At 39.2% G+C, this 20,305-nt stretch overlaps 1 protein-coding gene across 1 annotated transcript; it reads left to right on the top strand.

Annotated features, from left to right (window-relative positions):
• Positions 1–6,413: 6,413 nt before the first annotated feature.
• LOC103696037 (protein LOWER TEMPERATURE 1) lies at positions 6,414–19,636 on the top strand. The gene is made up of 6 exons (XM_008777538.6): positions 6,414–6,601; positions 6,774–6,819; positions 11,866–11,989; positions 17,611–17,690; positions 18,737–18,840; positions 19,137–19,636. Exons 1-6 carry the CDS (start codon positions 6,446–6,448, stop codon positions 19,173–19,175), a joined length of 549 nt encoding a protein of 182 aa, XP_008775760.2. The 5' UTR covers positions 6,414–6,445; the 3' UTR covers positions 19,176–19,636.
• Positions 19,637–20,305: the final 669 nt, after the last annotated feature.

The following is a 20,305-nucleotide window of genomic DNA, read 5'->3' as shown; positions in this document are numbered from 1 at the left end:
CGGCGCCCCGCACCGGAACCCACTCACACCAGCGCCGCCACCGACGTCGGACAAGCAAGAGAGATACAAACGGATAAGCACTCTCTCGCTCCCTCGACTCCGGACTCAAGGATCACCTCTTCGCTCCGCCTACGAAGGGCAAAAGATTACCCCGTGGTATCAGTAGGATAAAACACTTGAGCACCGCAACGGATTATCAAAGATCAAAGGAAGAAGAAGGAAGAAAATAGCAAAGCAAACACAAAAATGTAACGAGGTTCGGCTACAAATAGCCTACGTCCTCCACCGCTCCAAATCTCAATAAGGATGAACTGATTACAGAGATAGCACACACCCGAACGATCACAAGCGATCGATCTACAAGAGATTCACACAGAATTTCCTTTGCACAAGAAGTAGGATCCCAATCCTCTTCTTCTCTAGAACCCTAGCCTCACAAACAAGAGTCTCTCTCAAATATACGGCCAATAACCCTTACCCTAGGGCTCTCATGAGTCCTATATATAGTCTCAAGACCTTCAGATGATCATAGCCGTCGAAACGCCACCAAAAACACCAAAAGAAAATCGTCCGTACGATTTTTCGCGAGCCCGAGTCGACTCGGCTGAAGTCCGAGTCGACTCTGGCACGTCTGAACAACTTCCAGTTTAACTGGCACGATCTCGAGTCGACTCCACTGTATCTCGAGTCGACTCGACGATGCTCCGAGTCGACTCGACTGTAGTTCGAGTCGACTCTGACAGTCCAGACAGAAACATGGTTTTTGCGGCTTTCTCCTCTCGGGTCGACTCGACAGACCTCGAGTCGACTCGACTGTTCCCGAGTCGACTCAACTGAAGCTCGAGTCGACTCCGACAGTCCGCCAGACAGAAAACTATGCAGAATTGATTTTCCTTCAATTCTCTTCATCACCAAAGGTCTCCACATACCCCAACAATCTCCCACTTGGAGACCTTGGGTATATCCTCTTGTTACTTGGCTCTCCTCTGTGCTCCCACTGAAACTAAATCATCCTAGTAAAATAGGTACGATGCCTCCTCAACGTCTTCAAGCATGAAGACCAGCAGAAGCTGAACAACTCCTCAGCTTCTCCACCGTGACGACCTTCGTCAACATATCTGCAGGATTCTGACTTGTATGAATCTTCTCCAACTTGACGAGTCCCTGCTCGAGCAATGACCTCACGAAGTGGTACCGTATGTCAATATGCTTCGTCCTTGAATGGAAAGCTGAATTCTTTGCCAGATGAATTGCACTTTGACTATCTGAATATAACATGCAATCCTTCTGTTCCTTCCCAAGCTCCTTCATCAAGCCTTGAAGCCATATTAGTTCCTTGCACGCCTCTGTGGCTGCCACATACTCCGCCTCCGTAGTCGACAATGCAACAACTGGTTGCAACCTGGAAATCCAACTAACGGCTCCACTGCCCAAGGTGAACAAGTACCCTGTCGTGCTTCTCCTGCCGTCCAAGTCCCCTGCCATGTCTGAGTCCACATAGCCCTATAACCGGATCTCAGAACCTCCATAGCACAATGACATGTGCTCAGTGCCTTTCAGATACCTCAGTATCCATTTGACTGCGCGCCAATGCTCCAAGCCTGGGCAGCTCATGAAGCGACTCACAACTCCCACTGCTTGAGCAATGTCTGGTCTCGTACACACCATAGCGTACATCAAGCTCCCCACTGCCGATGCATACGGAATTTTTGACATATTGAGCTCCTCCACCCGCGTCTTCGGACTTTGCCCTTTTGAGAGCTTAAAATGGGCACCCAGCGGTGTGCCAACAGGTTTGGCACCCTCCATGCAGAATCTCCTGAGTACTCGGCTGATGTACTCCGCCTGAGATAGTCTGAGGATATGTTTAGACCTATCTCTACTGATCCGCATCCCAAGGATCTGTTTTGCTGCTCCTAGATCCTTCATTGCAAATTTTCTTGACAGCTTCAGCTTCAATTTTGCAATCTCATGCATGCTAGCTCCTGCAACTAACATGTCATCAACATACAATAGCAAGATAATGTAAGATGTACCGAAGTCCCGGAAGTAGCAACAGTGATCCTCCTGACATCTCCTGTATCCTATCTCAAGCATGTAACTATCGAACTTGAGATACCATTGTCTGGGTGCCTGTTTCAAACCATAGAGGCTTTTCTTTAGTTTGCAGACTAAGTCACCCGTGCCAGCTGCAATGTATCCCTCCGGCTGCTGCATATATATCTCCTCATCGAGATCTCCGTGGAGAAAGGCCGTCTTCACATCAAGCTGCTCTAAGTGAAGATCCTCTACTGCCACCATGCTCAGCACCGCTCGAATAGTACTCATCTTGACTACAGGAGAAAAGATCTCTGTGAAGTCGATACCTGCTCTCTGCTGAAATCCTTTTACAACCAGCCTGGCCTTGTATCGCTTCTTCCCGCCTTGCTCTTCCTTCAGCCTGTAAACCCATTTGTTTGACAGTGCTTTCTTCCCCTTGGGCAGATCCACCAAATCCCACGTTTGATTCTGCTCCAATGACTTCATCTCATCATCCATGGCCAACTCCCACTCCTTCCTGGTATCAACCTCCAATGCCTCCGTGAAGCATTCAGGTTCGCCATTATCTGTGAGCAGCAAATAACTAAGAGTCCCATCATACCTTTGAGGAGGCTTCCCATGAGTACTACGAGTGGACCTTCTTAGTTGTGGAGGGGGTGCCAATGCTTCAGGTTCTTGCTCTGACTGAGTCTTCTGACCAGAATTTGTAGACTCCTCTTCAGGATCCACAAAACACGGCTCAACAGGTTTTGTTTCTGATTCAGTGCTCTGCTGCATTTTCTCATTGAATACCACATCATTACTACGAATGATCTTCTTGTGTTCGGGATCCCAAAGCCGGTACCCAAACTGTTGACCTCCGTATCCAACGAAAATACACTTCTTTGATTTGGCGTCTAGTTTGCTTCTTTGACTGGAATCAACATGGACATAACTGGTACAACCGAATACTCGTAAGTGCGCCAAATCAATCTTCTTCGCTGTCCATGCTTCCTCAGAAATCCCAAATTCAAGTTTCTTTGATGGCCCTCTGTTGATCAAGTAGGCAGCAGTGTTAACTGCTTCCGCCTAAAACTGCTGTGGCAATCCAGCATGTATCCTCATACTCCTGGCACGCTCATTAATTGTTCTGTTCATCCTTTCAGCAACTCCATTTTGTTGTGGTGTTCCTGGAACTGTCCTTTGCCTGACGATCCCAGCATCTGCACAGTAGTCCTCAAACTCCCTGCTACAATACTCACCACCGTTGTCCGATCTCAGGCATTTCAACCTCTTTCCTGTCTCGAGTTCTACCATCACCTGCCATCTCCTGAAGACCCCAAATACCTCTGACTTGTGCTTCAAGAAGAACACCCAAAGCTTCCTGGTAGCATCATCAATAAAAGTAACATAGTACTGAGATCCACTAATGGAAGAAACTGGTGCAGGCCCCCACACGTCCGTGTGTACGAGATCTAGCTTTTCTTGCTTTCGAGGTTTACCTTCTTTGTTGAATGAAACACGCTTCTGCTTTCCAAGAACACAATCCTCACAGAAGTCCATCTCAACACTCCTGAGACCCTGCAGCTTTCCCAACTGGTGCATCACCTCCAGTCCCTGATAACTCATGTGCCCAAGTCTACAATGCCATAACTTGGTGTCCACATCTGCTGCAACAACTCCAATAGAGTTCTCCGTGCCGTTGGTGACATAAAGTGTCCCAACCTTCTTGCCACTAGCCACCGTCAACGAACCTCTGGATATCTTCCACTGATCAGCTGTGAAAGTAGCCTTGTACCCCTGGCTCGCCAACTGTCCAACAGAAATCAGATTCCTCTGCAGTTGAGGTACGTGCCGTACGTCCTCAAGCTCAAGTGAAGATCCAGAAACCAACTTCACTTCCGCGCTTCCCCTTCCTTGTATGGTGCAAGGCTCTCCATCCCCTAGGTAGACTTTGCCAAAGTCTCCCTTCTCATATCCTTCAAGAAGCTTCCGTTGGGATGTAGCATAGAAAGACGCGCCCGAGTCTATCACCCAAGACTCGTCACAGGTAGACAAAGATAGAACGAGGGCATCCATATCACCGTCTTCAGCAAGATTTGCCAGATCCTTGCTGACTCCTTCGGTGTGGTTGCCTTGCTTCCCTTTAGGAGATTTGCAATCCCTCCTAAAGTGCCCCGTCTTCCCGCAGTTCCAGCACTTCGCTCCCTTGTTCTGAGGTGCTCGAGACCTGCTGGATCTCGACTTCGAGTCGCTTCGAAATCGACCGTCCTTCTTTTGTCTTCCCCGGTCAGAGGTGTTTAGTGCACTTCCAGACGACTCCGTAGCTCCAGAAGATTTTCTTCTTGCTTCTTCACTCAGAAGCACTCCCACAACGTCATCAAAAATCAACTTCCCCGTTGCCGAAGAGTTGCTCACCGCCATCACCAGGCCCTCCCAGCTATCAAGCAATCCGGAGAGGATTAGCAATGCCCGAATCTCATCGTCAAAACTAATCTCCACTGACTCCAACTGGGCCATGAGTCCATTGAACTCGTTGAGGTATTCTGCTATGCTGCCGCCATTTTTCATACGAAGATTAAACAACCTCTTCATGAGAAATACCTTGTTTGATGCTGAGGGTTTCTCGTACATCCGCGACAATGTTGCCATCAACTCCATCGTCGTCTTCTCGTTTTTGATGTTGAATGCCACTTGGGATGCAAGTGACAATCTGATGGTGCCGAGCGTCTTCCGATCGAGGACCTCCCAGTCTTCATCGGACATCTTCTCTGGTTTCTTTGCTCTACCTCCAAGAGGTAAATAGAGATCCTTCTGGTAAAGGTAATCTTCTATTTGCATCTTCCAAAACCCGAAGTTCGTGCCATTGAACTTCTCAATTCGCAACTTCCCTTCATCCGTGATTGCAGAATAACCAATAGCTCTGATACCAATTGTTGTCGGCGCCCCGCACCGGAACCCACTCACACCAGCGCCGCCACCGACGTCGGACAAGCAAGAGAGATACAAACGGATAAGCACTCTCTCGCTCCCTCGACTCCGGACTCAAGGATCACCTCTTCGCTCCGCCTACGAAGGGCAAAAGATTACCCCGTGGTATCAGTAGGATAAAACACTTGAGCACCGCAACGGATTATCAAAGATCAAAGGAAGAAGAAGGAAGAAAATAGCAAAGCAAACACAAAAATGTAACGAGGTTCGGCTACAAATAGCCTACGTCCTCCACCGCTCCAAATCTCAATAAGGATGAACTGATTACAGAGATAGCACACACCCGAACGATCACAAGCGATCGATCTACAAGAGATTCACACAGAATTCCCTTTGCACAAGAAGTAGGATCCCAATCCTCTTCTTCTCTAGAACCCTAGCCTCACAAACAAGAGTCTCTCTCAAATATACGGCCAATAACCCTTACCCTAGGGCTCTCATGAGTCCTATATATAGTCTCAAGACCTTCAGATGATCATAGCCGTCGAAACGCTACCAAAAACACCAAAAGAAAATCGTCCGTACGATTTTTCGCGAGCCCGAGTCGACTCGGCTGAAGTCCGAGTCGACTCTGGCACGTCTGAACAACTTCCAGTTTAACTGGCACGATCTCGAGTCGACTCCACTGTATCTCGAGTCGACTCGACGATGCTCCGAGTCGACTCGACTGTAGTTCGAGTCGACTCTGACAGTCCAGACAGAAACATGGTTTTTGCGGCTTTCTCCTCTCGGGTCGACTCGACAGACCTCGAGTCGACTCGACTGTTCCCGAGTCGACTCGACTGTTCCCGAGTCGACTCGACTGAAGCTCGAGTCGACTCCGACAGTCCGCCAGACAGAAAACTATGCAAAATTGATTTTCCTTCAATTCTCTTCATCACCAAAGGTCTCCACATACCCCAACATAAATTTTCAAGGGAGAAATGTCTTTAGGGTTAAACTAATGCTCCTAGATCTAAGTTGCTTCAATAATCATCAATCTCAAAAAAATCAAATAATAGAATGCAAGAAAACTAATGTATAGTAAAAAATTCTTACAAATCTAAATTTGATTACATTTAGCATGCCCCGTGAGCTCAAGAAAATTATACCATATGGCAATTTACATAATGCTAGCCAAAATATGGATATTTTGGATTCCTTACTCTTTTTTTTTCTTTTTTGCACCATAAAATAATTGTTTATATGCTTTCAATCATTTGAAATTTTACCAAGAATTAAAATGTTTTGATTTGATTTTGTTTTTTTTTCCATAGTTGGTAACATGAAAAATCTAATCTAATTAATAAAAATTAATTTGCAATTGGGATTCAACTACTTTGTTAATATCAGATGTTTTTAGTTTTACTACTTACAAGAGGAGGGGATGTGTATATATATCGTCTCATATACGGTGCTGTAGCTTTCAAGTTTGTTTTCTAGAAAATAACTGAGGATGGAAGGCTCCGCCGGACCGGCGAGCGGAAGCCTAGCGGCGGCGGCGGCGGCGGCGGCGGCGCGAGGTTCGGATCGGGCGGTTGCGGGGGCCTCCAAATACCTCCCCAACCTCCCCTCTCGCGGCCTTTTCTCCGCCGATTTCTCTTCGAACATGGTAAACTCTCTCTCCTCTCTCGCAGCCCAAACCCTCCCTCGGCCTCCCAAACCCTACCTCCTTCTCCCCATTTTACCCCGAACTTACCCAATTATCTTCTGTAGATGTTCATTTCTTTAGTGTTTTTTGAGAATTGTTCCGTCTTTGATCACGCATTGAGAGCTGTGTGCAGGGTGGCATGCGTGTATACGTCTGCGATCACGATACATCGCCTCCAGGTTCGTTTACATTCTTATGTATTTGTTTTCGTATTTTGTAAGCTTGAGACATTTAATCTTTCTAGTTTCTAGTGTTCGTTGTCTTAGGGATGCAAATTCTTGTGGATTTTGGTCGAAAGATCACATGCTTCCAGTCTAAAATTGGAATTTTGAAGAACATTTATAATGGTCATAAAAAATGTTCAAGTCGTGTTGAACAAGATGAATTTTTGATGGTTTCTTCTTGGAATTTTTGGCCCATTTCTTTTAATTGGTAAGCCTATGAAGCATTGGTGCTAGGTTTGTTATTAATAGATTTGTTGCTTTCCATGCGTTATTGGGTATTACAGGATCTGTGTGAATATGGTCCCTTTTTGCATGGAATGTCTTTCTCATTTCTTGGTAGATACAAAGTTGCTGTGGTAATCCATGAAACTTCTGATCGCTTTACATTGTGATGCACATTATGAAAATTTGATTGTTTTGGTTCGGTATAAATGATTTATGAAAGATGTATCTCATTTTTATATGTTTACTCAACCGTCATAAGTCTTCATCAAGGATTCAAATCCCGAGCATTGGTATCGTATCAATAACTGGACGGTATTGTAAGAACCTTATATAGGGGCAATGTGCCTCGATATGCTTTGGTATGAATGAGCAAATTACAAAAAAAAGGTACTGAGTAATATAGGGCAAGTATGGGATCGGTACACCTCAATATGATGCCATGGGGGCCCAATTGGCTTATTGCTGGTGTATGCTGGACTTTATCATACTGGCTCCTAGCAGTTTGGTATGCACCAGCCTATACACGGCCGGTATGCAGGAGATTTGAACCCTTGGTATTTCATGATAAATTAATTTCCATTCCAAGTGATTGAATTGGTCTAATCATGTCCTTACACACTACAATAGTAAATTTGCAGAAGAAGTTGAATACTTTTATTGTGAAAATGATTTACCTAGTAATTTGTGAGACATGAATGTCATGAATATAGTGCATAAAAATTATTAAAGAAAGTTGGTTCCTAGTAAATCTGTTTTGCATATAAACTACAAGTTTTCTCTTTTCTAATTGATTCATCAGTAAAATATATAGACTTAGGGCTAGTGAGAACGTAACCTTCCAAAATAAGGGACGGATGTGGGAATCCCAGTGCTCAAAATTTATCCTGTGGCTTGTCTTCTTGTAAATGACACACATTGGTAAACTACGAAATAAGATATCAGATTTTTGGAGGACTTCTATAAAGATATAGGCATCAAACTTGATTAACCTGAACATTGTATGTTGAACACTCTCGATGTCGATGGCGGTGAAACATGATGAATTTCGTAAACACGTAAGCCTCTTAAGTTATTTCATATGGTATATTTGAGGCAAAAGTTTGATATGATAGATGGCTTTGTTTAGGAAAAAAAAAATAGAACTGGAAAATGAATGTAGAAGCACTGAGAGGAATGTGATTGAAGGATCAAGCTATCCTTCTTTAGAAATAAGTGGACTATTTTGAGCAAAGAAGGGAAAGAGACTGTTGATCACAAAAAACAGTGGGGGAGGTTGTTGGATTTCCTTCTTCCTTTCTTCTTGTTCTCTTTTCCTTCTTCTTCTTATTTTCTTTTTTCAAGGTTATGTGCAAAACATGGTAGAATCACTAATAAATATGGTTAAATTAAGGGTGGCTATAAATTAGGCATGTGCCAAGACAAGATATGTCCATACTCCTATCCATCCTATCTGTTTCATGCAACTCTATTATTGCATTAACATCATCGGATGTGGACAAGATCTGCATGGCAAAGTGCTGGTGAGGAATTAGAGCCAAGTGTTACCGGTTTTAAAGCCATACTCACATGTATAAGAATAATAGTGAATGACATCCTAGGTCCACATGTGTCATAGTCTTTGCCTGCAAGCAGATAGACTTGATCAAGTGAATATTCTGATTTGCTATTAAATTGTTCTAATCTATATTATGTTAGGCGCAAGGTATGTCGTGAAAACATCTCATTGCACAACGATCTTGTTGATAGAATATTGATTTCCTGGAAGATCCAGAGGATAGTCTGACACGGGTGCTTAAGAAGGCAAAAAGGAAGACACAGGTGCTTAAGGAGACAAAAGGAAATTTTTTCTATGGTAATTTATTTTTGGTTTATGCCTAAGCAAAGGCAAATTTTGGAACGCCTTTTTATGGTATTTTTCTTTCTTATGGAATTCCTAATTATGATTTTTTTTCTTTCTCCTCACATTTAGGATTATTGATTGTAATTGCTTGATAAGCATTTCAAACGTGCCTATATAAAGGCATGCTCTATATTATGTTTTAAGAATTTAATTTCAAGGTTGAGTGAATTAAGGTTTAAGCCTTTGGCTCGACAAGTTTCTTCTTTTGGATATTCTATATCTCTAGGCATTTCTTGGGTGGTGAGCGTGTTCTTGCTTTGTATCTTAGGAAGATTGTCTGTGAGTGGTGATCACTAGAACTCTGTATCCCTAGGGTGGATTCCTTTGGGTGGTGAGTTTTTTTTTTCATAAAACTCTGTATCCCTTGGGTGGATTTTTTTGGGTGGTGAGTTTTTATATATCCATTGTTCTTGTTCTTGGAGATTTGGGTTTATCATTATTCTCAAATTCTTGGGTGGTTTTGGTTTGCTTGTTGTTTGTCTTCCCCCCTTTTATTTTTCCGGCATCATAGTCTCATTGAATGAATGGTTATGACTTTCATGTAGCATGTTTTACTAGATGATGCGCCTACAATGCCGTCAAAAGAACTGTGAACAAGAACCTGACTGAAGATTATAAGCCAGGCTGTTAGAGTGTTAACTTAGAGAGAGAGAGAGAGAGATGTTTTCATGTAGAGTAGTTTAGGGCCATGCAAATTGAGAGAGTTGGAAACAAGAAATTCTGTTTGAGCTTCAGAAAAAATGAATGCAAAAGGTTCTTGAAGAAAGGCTTATTTTAGAAAAATTCTTAGTGGAGTCAATTATTGCTAACTACGACAGGAGGACCCTTTTGTCAAGACACATTCCCCGCCAAATGTGGCCCCCACACTAATGAGAGGGTATGGAGTTTGACAATGCCATAACTGGGTCCATTGAGCTTTACATGCCTCATCAAGATATGGAGAAGCCTTTTCCCAGTAAGGATGTTTTGTGATGTGTTGGTCAACGGCAATCTACTATGTGGATTTTGAACAAATTCCTAGGTGGTGGAATATGAGAATCTAAAACTGTCTCTCAGGTCATAATTATGTATTTCTGATTTCTTTCTTAATCTATATAGGACTTATACATTCTAATTCTGTGATGTTTTAACTTATATAAGGAAACCAGGTAGCATATTTTCTTTTTCTCTCATTTATCATGATGTGTACAATGTTGGTAATAAATGATATATTAATCTGGCTGTTAGTATTGCCAAAAAGAAAATGAACTCTTTCTGAGTGATTCTGATAATCTAATAACCATTCAATATAGATGATAATTTTGGTGAGGAGTTATTCATGTCATGCACTATTGTCCCTACTGAGTTCTCCTGAGTTTGACATATATAAGATAAGAAGACAGATTATGAAAGAAATTGAGAGGGTGAGGTGAATCAGGAACACGTTAGATGGGAAGAGCGAGAGGGTGTAGAAAAAAGAGGAGTGGGTTGACAATTAATTTAATTTGAGCAAAAATAAGTGGGGCACTTTCCTGCACATGAACAACATTTGGCATAAGGAAATTGGTGTAGTTTGTTGGAATTGCTGCACTACATGGGGTCAAGGAATTTTTCATGTGCACTAGTTGGGGCCCACATGGCATTTTCCATTTAAGTTATGTGCGTATAGATCTTGCTTGTCTAATAAGCTTAGTTCATTGAAATTATCCATTTTGCGCCATGTATACACTACGAAGTTACTAAACCAAAATTTATGTCTTTATTATATGATAATGGAATTTTCCAATGTATATATTATACGTAGTATTGATTCTTCAGTATATTTATCATAATGTTTCACACATTATTGACATCTGATTTCTGAGAATTTTTTCCTTGAGGAAAAGAATTGGTTTGAAGTTGCAACTGAAAATTTGAATCTAAAGGTATTATTTATCTGTTTGCGACAACATAAATTTTCATGGATTATAAACTTAATATTATAGTTCGTTTCTGTTTTTCTTATTTCTCATACTAGTAAATCTGCAAATATGGCAAGCATGCACTAGAAACATTCTATATGTACACAATCCTTGAACCTTCTTTTCAAGATGTAGGCAAGTCATTTACTATTGTCATATACTAACACATTTACTGATCCATCTATCGCATTGGGTCTGAAGCAATTTAAGAGATGCCATAGCTTCCAGACCTGTAGGTTTTTTAGCAGGCCATTTTTTTCGGAATAGCTTATCTTGGAAAATAAAAATGCAAACCTACCATCAATGGCTTGGGTCCACTTTTGGTGCCCTCTAATTAGTATTCTCAACATTTATCTTAATTAGATGCTCTTAGATTTTGGAATGATGTTGCCATAATAGTGGGTGTCCAATGTTGCTGGCAGTAATTGTGGTTTCTTATGTTTGTGTGGAGACTCCTGGGCAGATTTTTTGATTCATTACTAGTGCAGATCGTGCCTGGTTCTTGGATACTGTTGAACTTTGTGCTTAGGAAAGGCCTGGGACTTTTACATCCAATTTTTAGGCTTGATACTCAAAAAAAGAAAAATGCAAGCATCAATCAAAGATTTGTGATGCTTGTGAAATAAAGCACTATATAAAGAAATGATAATACAATCTAAGCATAATTATACTTTTGGATATGTAGCTTTCCATGCCTGGAAACCCTCCCATCTTCTCATCCTAAGTAGTAGTCTCTCATGTAAGTTGTACTCAGAGCTAAACTTTCCTTATTACCTTCTAAATTTTGAAAATATGTTGGAATTATGTCATAATACTAAAACATGCATGTATCTTTTCCTCCATGATATTCATGATTTTCAACTTATTTTGGGTTTGAAAACCTTGAAAATCACTGAGTTACTAAATTTCCATGTTTGCATATTCTTTTTTATTTAGAGGACCAAGTTATTAAGACAAATACAACAAACATATTGATTAGAGCTCTCCAACTCAGCAAACAAAGGAGTGAATTAAAGGATATAAATGCTAAAGCTCCAGCAGAGAGCAGCAAGGGGAAGAGGTATGGATTTCTATTTGATTTACTGGTGTTGTTTACCAAATTTTATTGAATTGGTCTCTAATTTGGGGTATACATGATAATGAACCCATGCATTGTTATAATTTTATTTTATTAATTTTCTTTCTCAAGTTGCTTTATTGATCTAGTAGAAGAGGACTTCCATAAATTGGTAATTTAATCATCTGGATGAGTACATGCTTATGTGTGTTGATTTCTTGCAAAGTGCATGCATGTCATTTAACATTTGCATGAAATTAGGTATCCATTTGATCATGTTTTTGTGCCCATGCCCTCTTGTTTATATTGGAATCATTTCTTATAAGGCTTGCAAGTTGCAACAGCTACTCGCCAGTCTAGCTCTCGCACCTGCTTTCATATGCTCCAATGTTTCATGAATTTGGTTATTTTTTCATACATACACACCCTCACACGCACACATGGACTTGAGCTATCAGCTCATTGATAAGATCTGCAGTCTAGTCCTATTGTGCAAAACATATGATCCATCAGTAGATGAGACTCCATGTGAGTTATAATCTACAATATTGAAAATTCTTAAAGGCCAAGTCAAATGCTCTGTTATCTTTCCCCCTATGCAACAAGTGATCATGAAATGGGCGTATTTTAATGAAAGGATTATTGTTATATTTGATTTATGGATTGGAACAATCAACCTGCTGAATTTTTGAGACCATGTGTTTTGACAGTGTAGAGCATGATAGGCTTTTCATTTAGATGGCTCACCATATGTTTTGGTAACTCTAGCTTTGTTGGTACTTATGTGTTTGAAAAGTCTCTGGTGACAAGTTAAATGGACTAATTTTATTTCTGATATGAAAAATAATTAAAACTGATAAAGTTAGGCCATGTGTCTTTCAAGTTATGCCCCTAGACAAGAACAAGTGACAAAGTAATGGTGAAGTCATCCCCAAAAAGTGATGATACTACAATTGCCTTTTATTGATAAAATCACATTTGATTCAGAAGAGATATCAAATTGCCCAAATTATTTTCAGCCAAATTTTGGAATCAAGATTATTTAACTTCATGTTTTGAAATTTATTTACTTCTATGGCATTTGATTTAGTGCTACATTTGGATGACAAGTCATGTTTCATAATATTGTGTAAAAATATTATTATTTTTCATTAAGGCTATGTTTGGACATGTTGAATTTTACAGCCATGATCTTATTCATCTTGAAGTGAAAAAGTTTTAGATACTTCAATAGGTGTCTTGTTAAAAAGACAAAGTTCAAAAATGGAATATTCAGGTGATAGAGAGGGAAAAATCATGAACTTGGAAAATTCTCCATAAAGTAGAAACCTCTAATTCCATGATTTAATGTATTTGTGAAATGTCATTGTACTCTAACCAAACATTAGGTTGTCTAGAAACATACGCTCTTAATTTAAACAAACAAAAACTATCACAAAAATTTAGAATTCTTATATTACATCCAAGCACATCCTTGACAATTGGATAATTTACTACAAGGAACATATAGCACAGTTTTATTTCTTTTTTTGGAAATCAAACATGGAATATTTTGATGAATCTTAGGAATGCAGTAATAGGGATGTATTACAAATGGATCTATATCTTCCTTGCGAAATAAATGCTAAATAATAAAAGATATTGCCAATAGTTATTAAAGAAATATAAAATTGCAATTTATAGTACAAGTTAGAATGCAAAAGGAAATAAGTATATTTTGTTAGATAGAAACCAATTCAACTTTCAAGGCGCCATTGTAGACCTGATGGGTTCGTTGTTGTCATGTTGAGCTTTGTGAAACTAGATAAGGGCTCAGAGGAATTGAACTGTAGTTCTACTATTTGCAAAAGAAAGTTGGAATATGTCTGAATTTCACAAATTCAAAGATTGAGTAGTTTTAATATTTACCAAGTTTTTCTTGTGCTTGTTATTATTTCTTGTAATTGTTTGTATATGGAATGTAAAGTTAGTGAGAATGGAAGTGAATATGTTATGCCAATAAAGATTGATGACCAAGAGATATCATAAAGTGACCTATTTCATTGCTTAGGATGTAGTATATAAAATAATAGGAAAATAGATGCAAATATATGAAATAAAATTCGAGCTGGTTGGATGAAGTGGAGATGTGCGTCTCGAAGATTATGTAATAGGCATATACCTTGAAGAATTAAATGAAAATCTTATAGAACAATAATAAGGCCTTCCATGTTGTATGACTTAGTTGGGCAATAAAGAAAATACATGAAACAAGTTAAATTTAGTAGAAATCAAAATGTTAAGATGGATATATGATAAAACTAGAAAGAATAAAGCAAAAAATGAATATATTGGATGAGCTATAGGAGTAGTATAAATTTAGGATAAAGTGATGGAAAATTGATTGAGATGGTATGGACACATACAATGATAATTTGAGGAGGTTCCAGTGAGAAGAGGTACTTTGGTTTGTGTTGAAGTTTGTAAAAAATAAACAAGAAGGGAAGACCTAAAGTAACATAGATGGAGATGTGTAGAAGCCTATGGAGAAACTTGGAATAACATCAGAGGTGGCCTTGAATAGGATGATTCATAAAGCCAACTCCAAATAGGTGGGGATGGCTTGATGATTGTGATTATAATTAGAGATTAATGCTCGCAAATCCATAGTAGGTATTTGGTGGTTAGGAGACTGAGTATTACTTTTAAATGCAATTATAATTCCTACTTAGCAACAACCAGATTTTCTAAACATATAAGGCTAACTATCAAATAATAACTAATAAGTAGAATTCAATTTAGAAATAATATTGCGCATGTAAGACGCACATGAGAAACAATAGGATGGATGGTTGTGATCGCAATCTAATTAAAGATCTTGATTTAGTTTATGTTAGAGTATTAAATGCATTCATATAATTGGTAGCTTGATTCTCTCTTGCGCTCACACCCGGACATACATACATGTAGGGGAGTAAATGAGCCAAACTTGAGCTGTTCATGAACAACTTGTTTAAGAGATCTCAGAGCTCACATTTATATACTTAAAGATAATTATCCTGACTATATTAATTTAATCAAGATATTAAATATTGGTACAAAATCTCGTACCATTTTTTCATTAGAATGGTACGATATCAATACTGTACAAGTACGATGGTACTTATCCAAATTGAAAACATCAGAAAGAATAAAAAATTGTGAGTTTGGACCTATACAGTCTATAGGATACTGGCTGTATGCACCAATACAGTTGATACAAACTGCTCTAAATAGTTTTGGCATCCTAGCACCCATACAAGCGTCAGTTCCACATTAGGGCAGTATGATACTGATGGTATCGTCCCATTCTTGCGGTTTTGGTTCCATGAATTTAATAATCAAGATATATTCTATTTTATATAAATTATGTAAGTTTATAATAAATAAATATAAGAAAATATTTTTATATACAAAATAGTAGTTAAGCCTATGTCTCATATATAAAATATTTATTTGTTCATATTTCAATCTTGATGGAACCGAGCTCAAGTGATCTAGTCTCTCTCTAGCTTGGCTTGTTTGCTTATGAATCGAGCCAAAGATGGCCAGCTCACAAATAACTCGCTCTTTGAACAACCCTTTACCCACTACAACAAATCAAGAGTTAGAGAGAAAGAGAGAGATTTTAGCAGTGATTGTGTAACTGACCTGAACCAGGGGGCTTGGCCCATACTAAAGTGAACCCACGCCAAATTAGAATGGTTCACATGGTACATCCAGTTCGGTTATGATAATTGTTACCTAGTCCCCCCTCCCAACAGGTGGTTCGAGATTTCTAGAGCCTGCAAGACTCTTGTTTGCTTGCTCTTTCTCTCTCTCTCTCTCACGAGAATGCTTGGTAGAGCCTAGATCCACACAAGGGTTTCTGCTCCTTTTCTCCACTCTCCACATCCCTATCTAATGTTGAGATCCACACTCACGAGCGTTGAATGCTAGGAATCAAAATCGACTCAATGGGAGCCAAATTGATCTCTCTTTCCCCTTCTTTTTTTCATCCTAGATCACTGTATGCTCTTGTTCTGGATCAGTTCTAGGGTTCTAAGTTCTTCAGAGAAGAAAGAGAGATCCGGGTGGTTGAATCGGTTTTAGGGTTCCAAATCGATCTCTCCTCTCTCACCTGATTGACGTCTTCATCCTCTTCCTCTTTTGCATTCGAAGCCATCCATCGTCGACGACGACGACAAGTCTCTCTCCCTCTCCCTTCTACCCTCCCTCTCCCTGATTTGGTATGCCTTGGACCGGCATGGTATGGACCCTTATCGTATTGAACTGGTCGCCAACCGGTATGAGCCCCCATATTGGTTTGGTGAACCTTGATTTTAACTGAAACAGACATATTTAATAAAGAAAAGGGTTTATCTACCAAATTGTCATTAAATGGTGGGATGGCAATTAGACATCTATTTTGGCTTCAGATTTTACATTATAAGCTGCTAATCGGAAACGTCTATTTTTAGCATATTTAACTATGCTTTCTTTTATACTTCATCTGTCTTCTTCCTCTGTTCTTTTTCTTTCTTTTTTTTGTGTGGTGGGGGTGGGGGGGGAGGCAGGCAGCTTACACTGATATATGATATGGGACATCACATATGTCATGGTACTGATTTAAATTTCTAAGTTAAAATTCTTTCCTAAAGAATTATGCTTGGTTACATTAATCTCACCGTCAATAAGCTTTTCATATACATCAACAAACAAACCATAATGGGATCTTTTTTGATACTGTACCAATCCCAAAACTTTCAAAACCTATTTCTTCTGATTAATATTCGTGGTTATGCCAAGTTGATGTAAGTGCAAGGGATCATTGAAAATATATGGGATTGAGATATTTGAGATGGATTGCCAAGTAGATTATAACCGTAAGCATCAAGACTTGCCCCAACAATGTAGACTTGGGTTTGTGTTTCCTCATTTTCCAATCTTTCCTCTTAAGGGCTCCATCTACTTGTCCCATTTTTGCAACAAATGGCTTGTGTTGCTTTATGTTGCTTATGGGTGAGTGTATAATGTACCTATTGCTTACCAAAATGCGGTTATGTTGTGGCATTTTGGTTAAAAGGTTGCTTGAGCACTATCAAATATATTTAGGACCTCATTTCAAAATTTCGGCCTTTTTCTGTTGCTTGTCTCTTATTGAACGACAAAACAGGATGAGTAGAGAAGGGTGGAATGTGATCTGTGCAGCATGTGAGACAAGATTCAAACAGACTAGGTCAAAACCTGTTCACCACACTTTTTAAATTATTTTAATATCATTCTGAATTGCACTTAATTGTCGATGCATCTATTAATGCAGTCCTCCCAAGTTTGCTTATAAAATCTAGTAAGAGAGATTTTGCTTTTTTTTCTTGAAATCTTAGTGTTGCTTTATATGACTCCATTAATTACAAAATGTGGCTAAGTAGAATTAAATAGAGCAACCACTAAATTTAGTGTATGATTGAAAAAAATCTTATCTGTTGTTTCTGCATATCTATCTTTGGTTCATTTTCAATGATGGACATGCCATGCTAGTATAACTGACTTAGGTAATCAGTGCTTGTCAGTCCTAGTTTTCAGATTTTGTCTAATTCTGGTTTCACATTTTTGTTTGTTGCCAGATCTGCTTTTAGAGTGTACGATGGCAGGAATCCAGCCAAAAGAGCCAACACTGGTAGTACTTCTGGTATTTCTGGACATGGTATGTTTTGATTTGTTCTGGTATTTGAATGGATTCAATGATGAGTTAAACAAGAACATTATTCTTTCTGATCTAGTTTACCAATATAAATATTGCAAAGAGAAGTAAGAACATTATTTAACATTCTGAAATTGTGTCTCTGCTTTTTTCTGAGACTGATTTCTTGTGACTTCTCAAGTTTCCGTATATGTATTTGAGGAAGTCCTCATGCAATTCAAAAACTTTTTGATGAAAAAAAAGTAAAATAACTGAGCTGTCAACTTGAAGCTATAACGTATTCTTTTTGTTTAGATTTTAATTCTGAAAAAAAATAGTTAACTAAAATGGAAAGTAAACTATGATTTTTCCAATTAAATTCTGAATTCTGCTTAAAAATTGAATTTTCTAGAAAATTCTTGTCTAGAATGTGCATGCCTAAATCTTGAGCTCCCTAAAAACATTCTAAATTCTAATTCTATTCAGAAATATCCAAATCAATTAAGCGATTGTGATTCAAAGACCATCTCCAGGAGTTTCAGTTGCACAGTCTGGCTGCAGCATATCAAGAAGAATTCATGTGATACAATTCATATAATACTTCATCCATGTGATCCTCTTGCATGCTGTAAAATACTGTCTATGTTCACACTTCAGACAGCAACATTCTTATGATGTATTTGATTATAACTAGCTCCCAACAAGATGTCCAGCAAAGCACCACATGCTAGTGTTTATAGCAAACTCGTTCATTACCTTAGCTGGATTCTTTACTCAAATGAAATTAGTATGACTAAATCTACTATAAAAGGCCAGCCAGTGTTGATTTCTTCTATTGGAAAATTAAAAACCTTTAAAAGATTCTCATCTCCTGCATTCGAGCAAAATATGAGTATATAATACTAGGCACTTCTTTAAAGCTGCCCAACCATAAGCATGTACATAGCATGGACCATGGAGGTGTGAAAAGTTCATGTAAAACAAATTGGCATTATATGTATTGATTAATACACTACACACTACGTTTTTGGGTCTCATTACAAGAATCTCAAGAGATTTTGGTGTTGTAGAGGGATCAAGCAACGGGGCGTCTGAGAAAGCATTACAGTCCTTGACTGTGGAGCGGTTGCGTGCACTTCTGAAAGAGAGAGGCCTCTCACTTAGAGGAAAAAAGGCAAGAACATGTTTACCACACTGTTTGATACTGCTTATATTATTTTTCAGTCAGAATAATCTGTTAGGCACTGCTATAACCTTCAAATTTTATAATCATGTAATCAATAAGATATATGTCCACCAATGTTAACTGGTTATGGTTGGTAAACCAGGGTGATTTCACATAGGTTTACTGGATTTTTATTTTATTTTTTGGTAGTTGTGTATGTGTAAGGACTGCTTATTGCCTAATCCAACTTTTGTTATATATAATTCTATAGAAATTCATGATCATGGGTTTTCGCACTTATGCAGGATGAACTGATTGCACGCCTCAAGGGTCAGGATGTTTAGAGGATGAAAAACCAACATTACTCCAAGTGGTTTTTTGGTCAATATGATGCTGTAGTAGGTTAAACTCCTAGTGCTGTATGTAAAAGTTGAAGCCCAAAAACAGTTCACTTTTTGGACATAAATTATCTCCAATACATTTTCTTTTTGTTATTGTGTAACTGCATGTAAATTAGTAACCTTTTTGTAGGGTGATGATGACTTGGGATTTCATAGTGTTAGGACTCCATTGTGTTAGATATGCTGTGTCAGTGGGCCCCAAGTTTTTTGTGTTTTGATCCTGTCATCGGGTTTGTGGTCGATGGTTCAACTTCCTTTAGTTATAAATCTACCAGCGACTTGCGGTATACGATTGTCTCCAGGAGACCTAGCACTGCGTGGCATATCTTTATGCGTTAATTGTAACTGAACCTGCTGGTTCAGATTGATGCAACTATGAGAAATCAGAAGTGTTTGAAAGGGAACTCTGGAGTGGCTTTTGATTTTTGCTTCTCGATGCTTGAAAATTTCTTCATGCTGATGCTATGATAGCTGGTGTGCTTGATATAATTTGTCTAACATTATGGGTAAAGAGTTGGAATAAGAAGTGATCAGGTAACCTCATGCATTGTATTAAGTTGAATGTTCTCCTTTAGCATCTACCGCTCGGCATGTGCAATACAGAGGAGGGGAAAAGCATGGATGGTTGGGATCATATGTGGAAGTGTGATGGCCATGATCATCTATTTGATAAATATACCGCCACTTTCTAGCTAGTGCATTCTCTTTTCCTCCTTTTCTTTTTCTTTTTTTTTTTGGTGAAAAACAGCAATTTATATAACTCTAACATAAGTACATCCTGCCAAGTCAGAAGAAATTAAAGAGAATAATAAGGGCGGAAGCTCTACTATGGGCATCCACAAGAACTCTCCGGAATATCGACCCAGTCTACAGTCCTGTTCGCCTCCCAGAAAGTATGTACTATCTGGTACTTGTCCAGCTCCACCACCAGCCTGCGTGTTTCACGAATAAGGGGGTGACCATTTCCATACCTATCCGCACCTTGTATCTACTCGATCACCATCGATGAGTCTCCCTCGACGTACATCCGTTCGGCACCGAGCACCCGCTTCATATATGGTATACTCTTCCAA

This window comes from Phoenix dactylifera, chromosome 4 (assembly GCF_051530095.1).
Source record: "Phoenix dactylifera cultivar Ajwa chromosome 4, Ajwa_hap1_PhDact_Kaust_v1.1, whole genome shotgun sequence".
In the NCBI taxonomy this organism is placed as follows: Eukaryota; Viridiplantae; Streptophyta; class Magnoliopsida; order Arecales; family Arecaceae; genus Phoenix; species Phoenix dactylifera.
This window is presented reverse-complemented; position numbering and strand designations above follow the sequence as displayed.

Excerpts from the sequence above, each read along its gene's own strand:
- LOC103696037 (XM_008777538.6), top strand. The coding sequence starts at position 6,446 with ATGGAAGGCTCCGCCGGACCGGCGAGCGGAAGCCTAGCGGCGGCGGCG. Across the intron at positions 6,820-11,865 it reads TCACGATACATCGCCTCCAG|AGGACCAAGTTATTAAGACA; the intron begins GTTCGTTTACAT and ends TTTTTTATTTAG. Across the intron at positions 18,841-19,136 it reads TCTCACTTAGAGGAAAAAAG|GATGAACTGATTGCACGCCT; the intron begins GCAAGAACATGT and ends GCACTTATGCAG.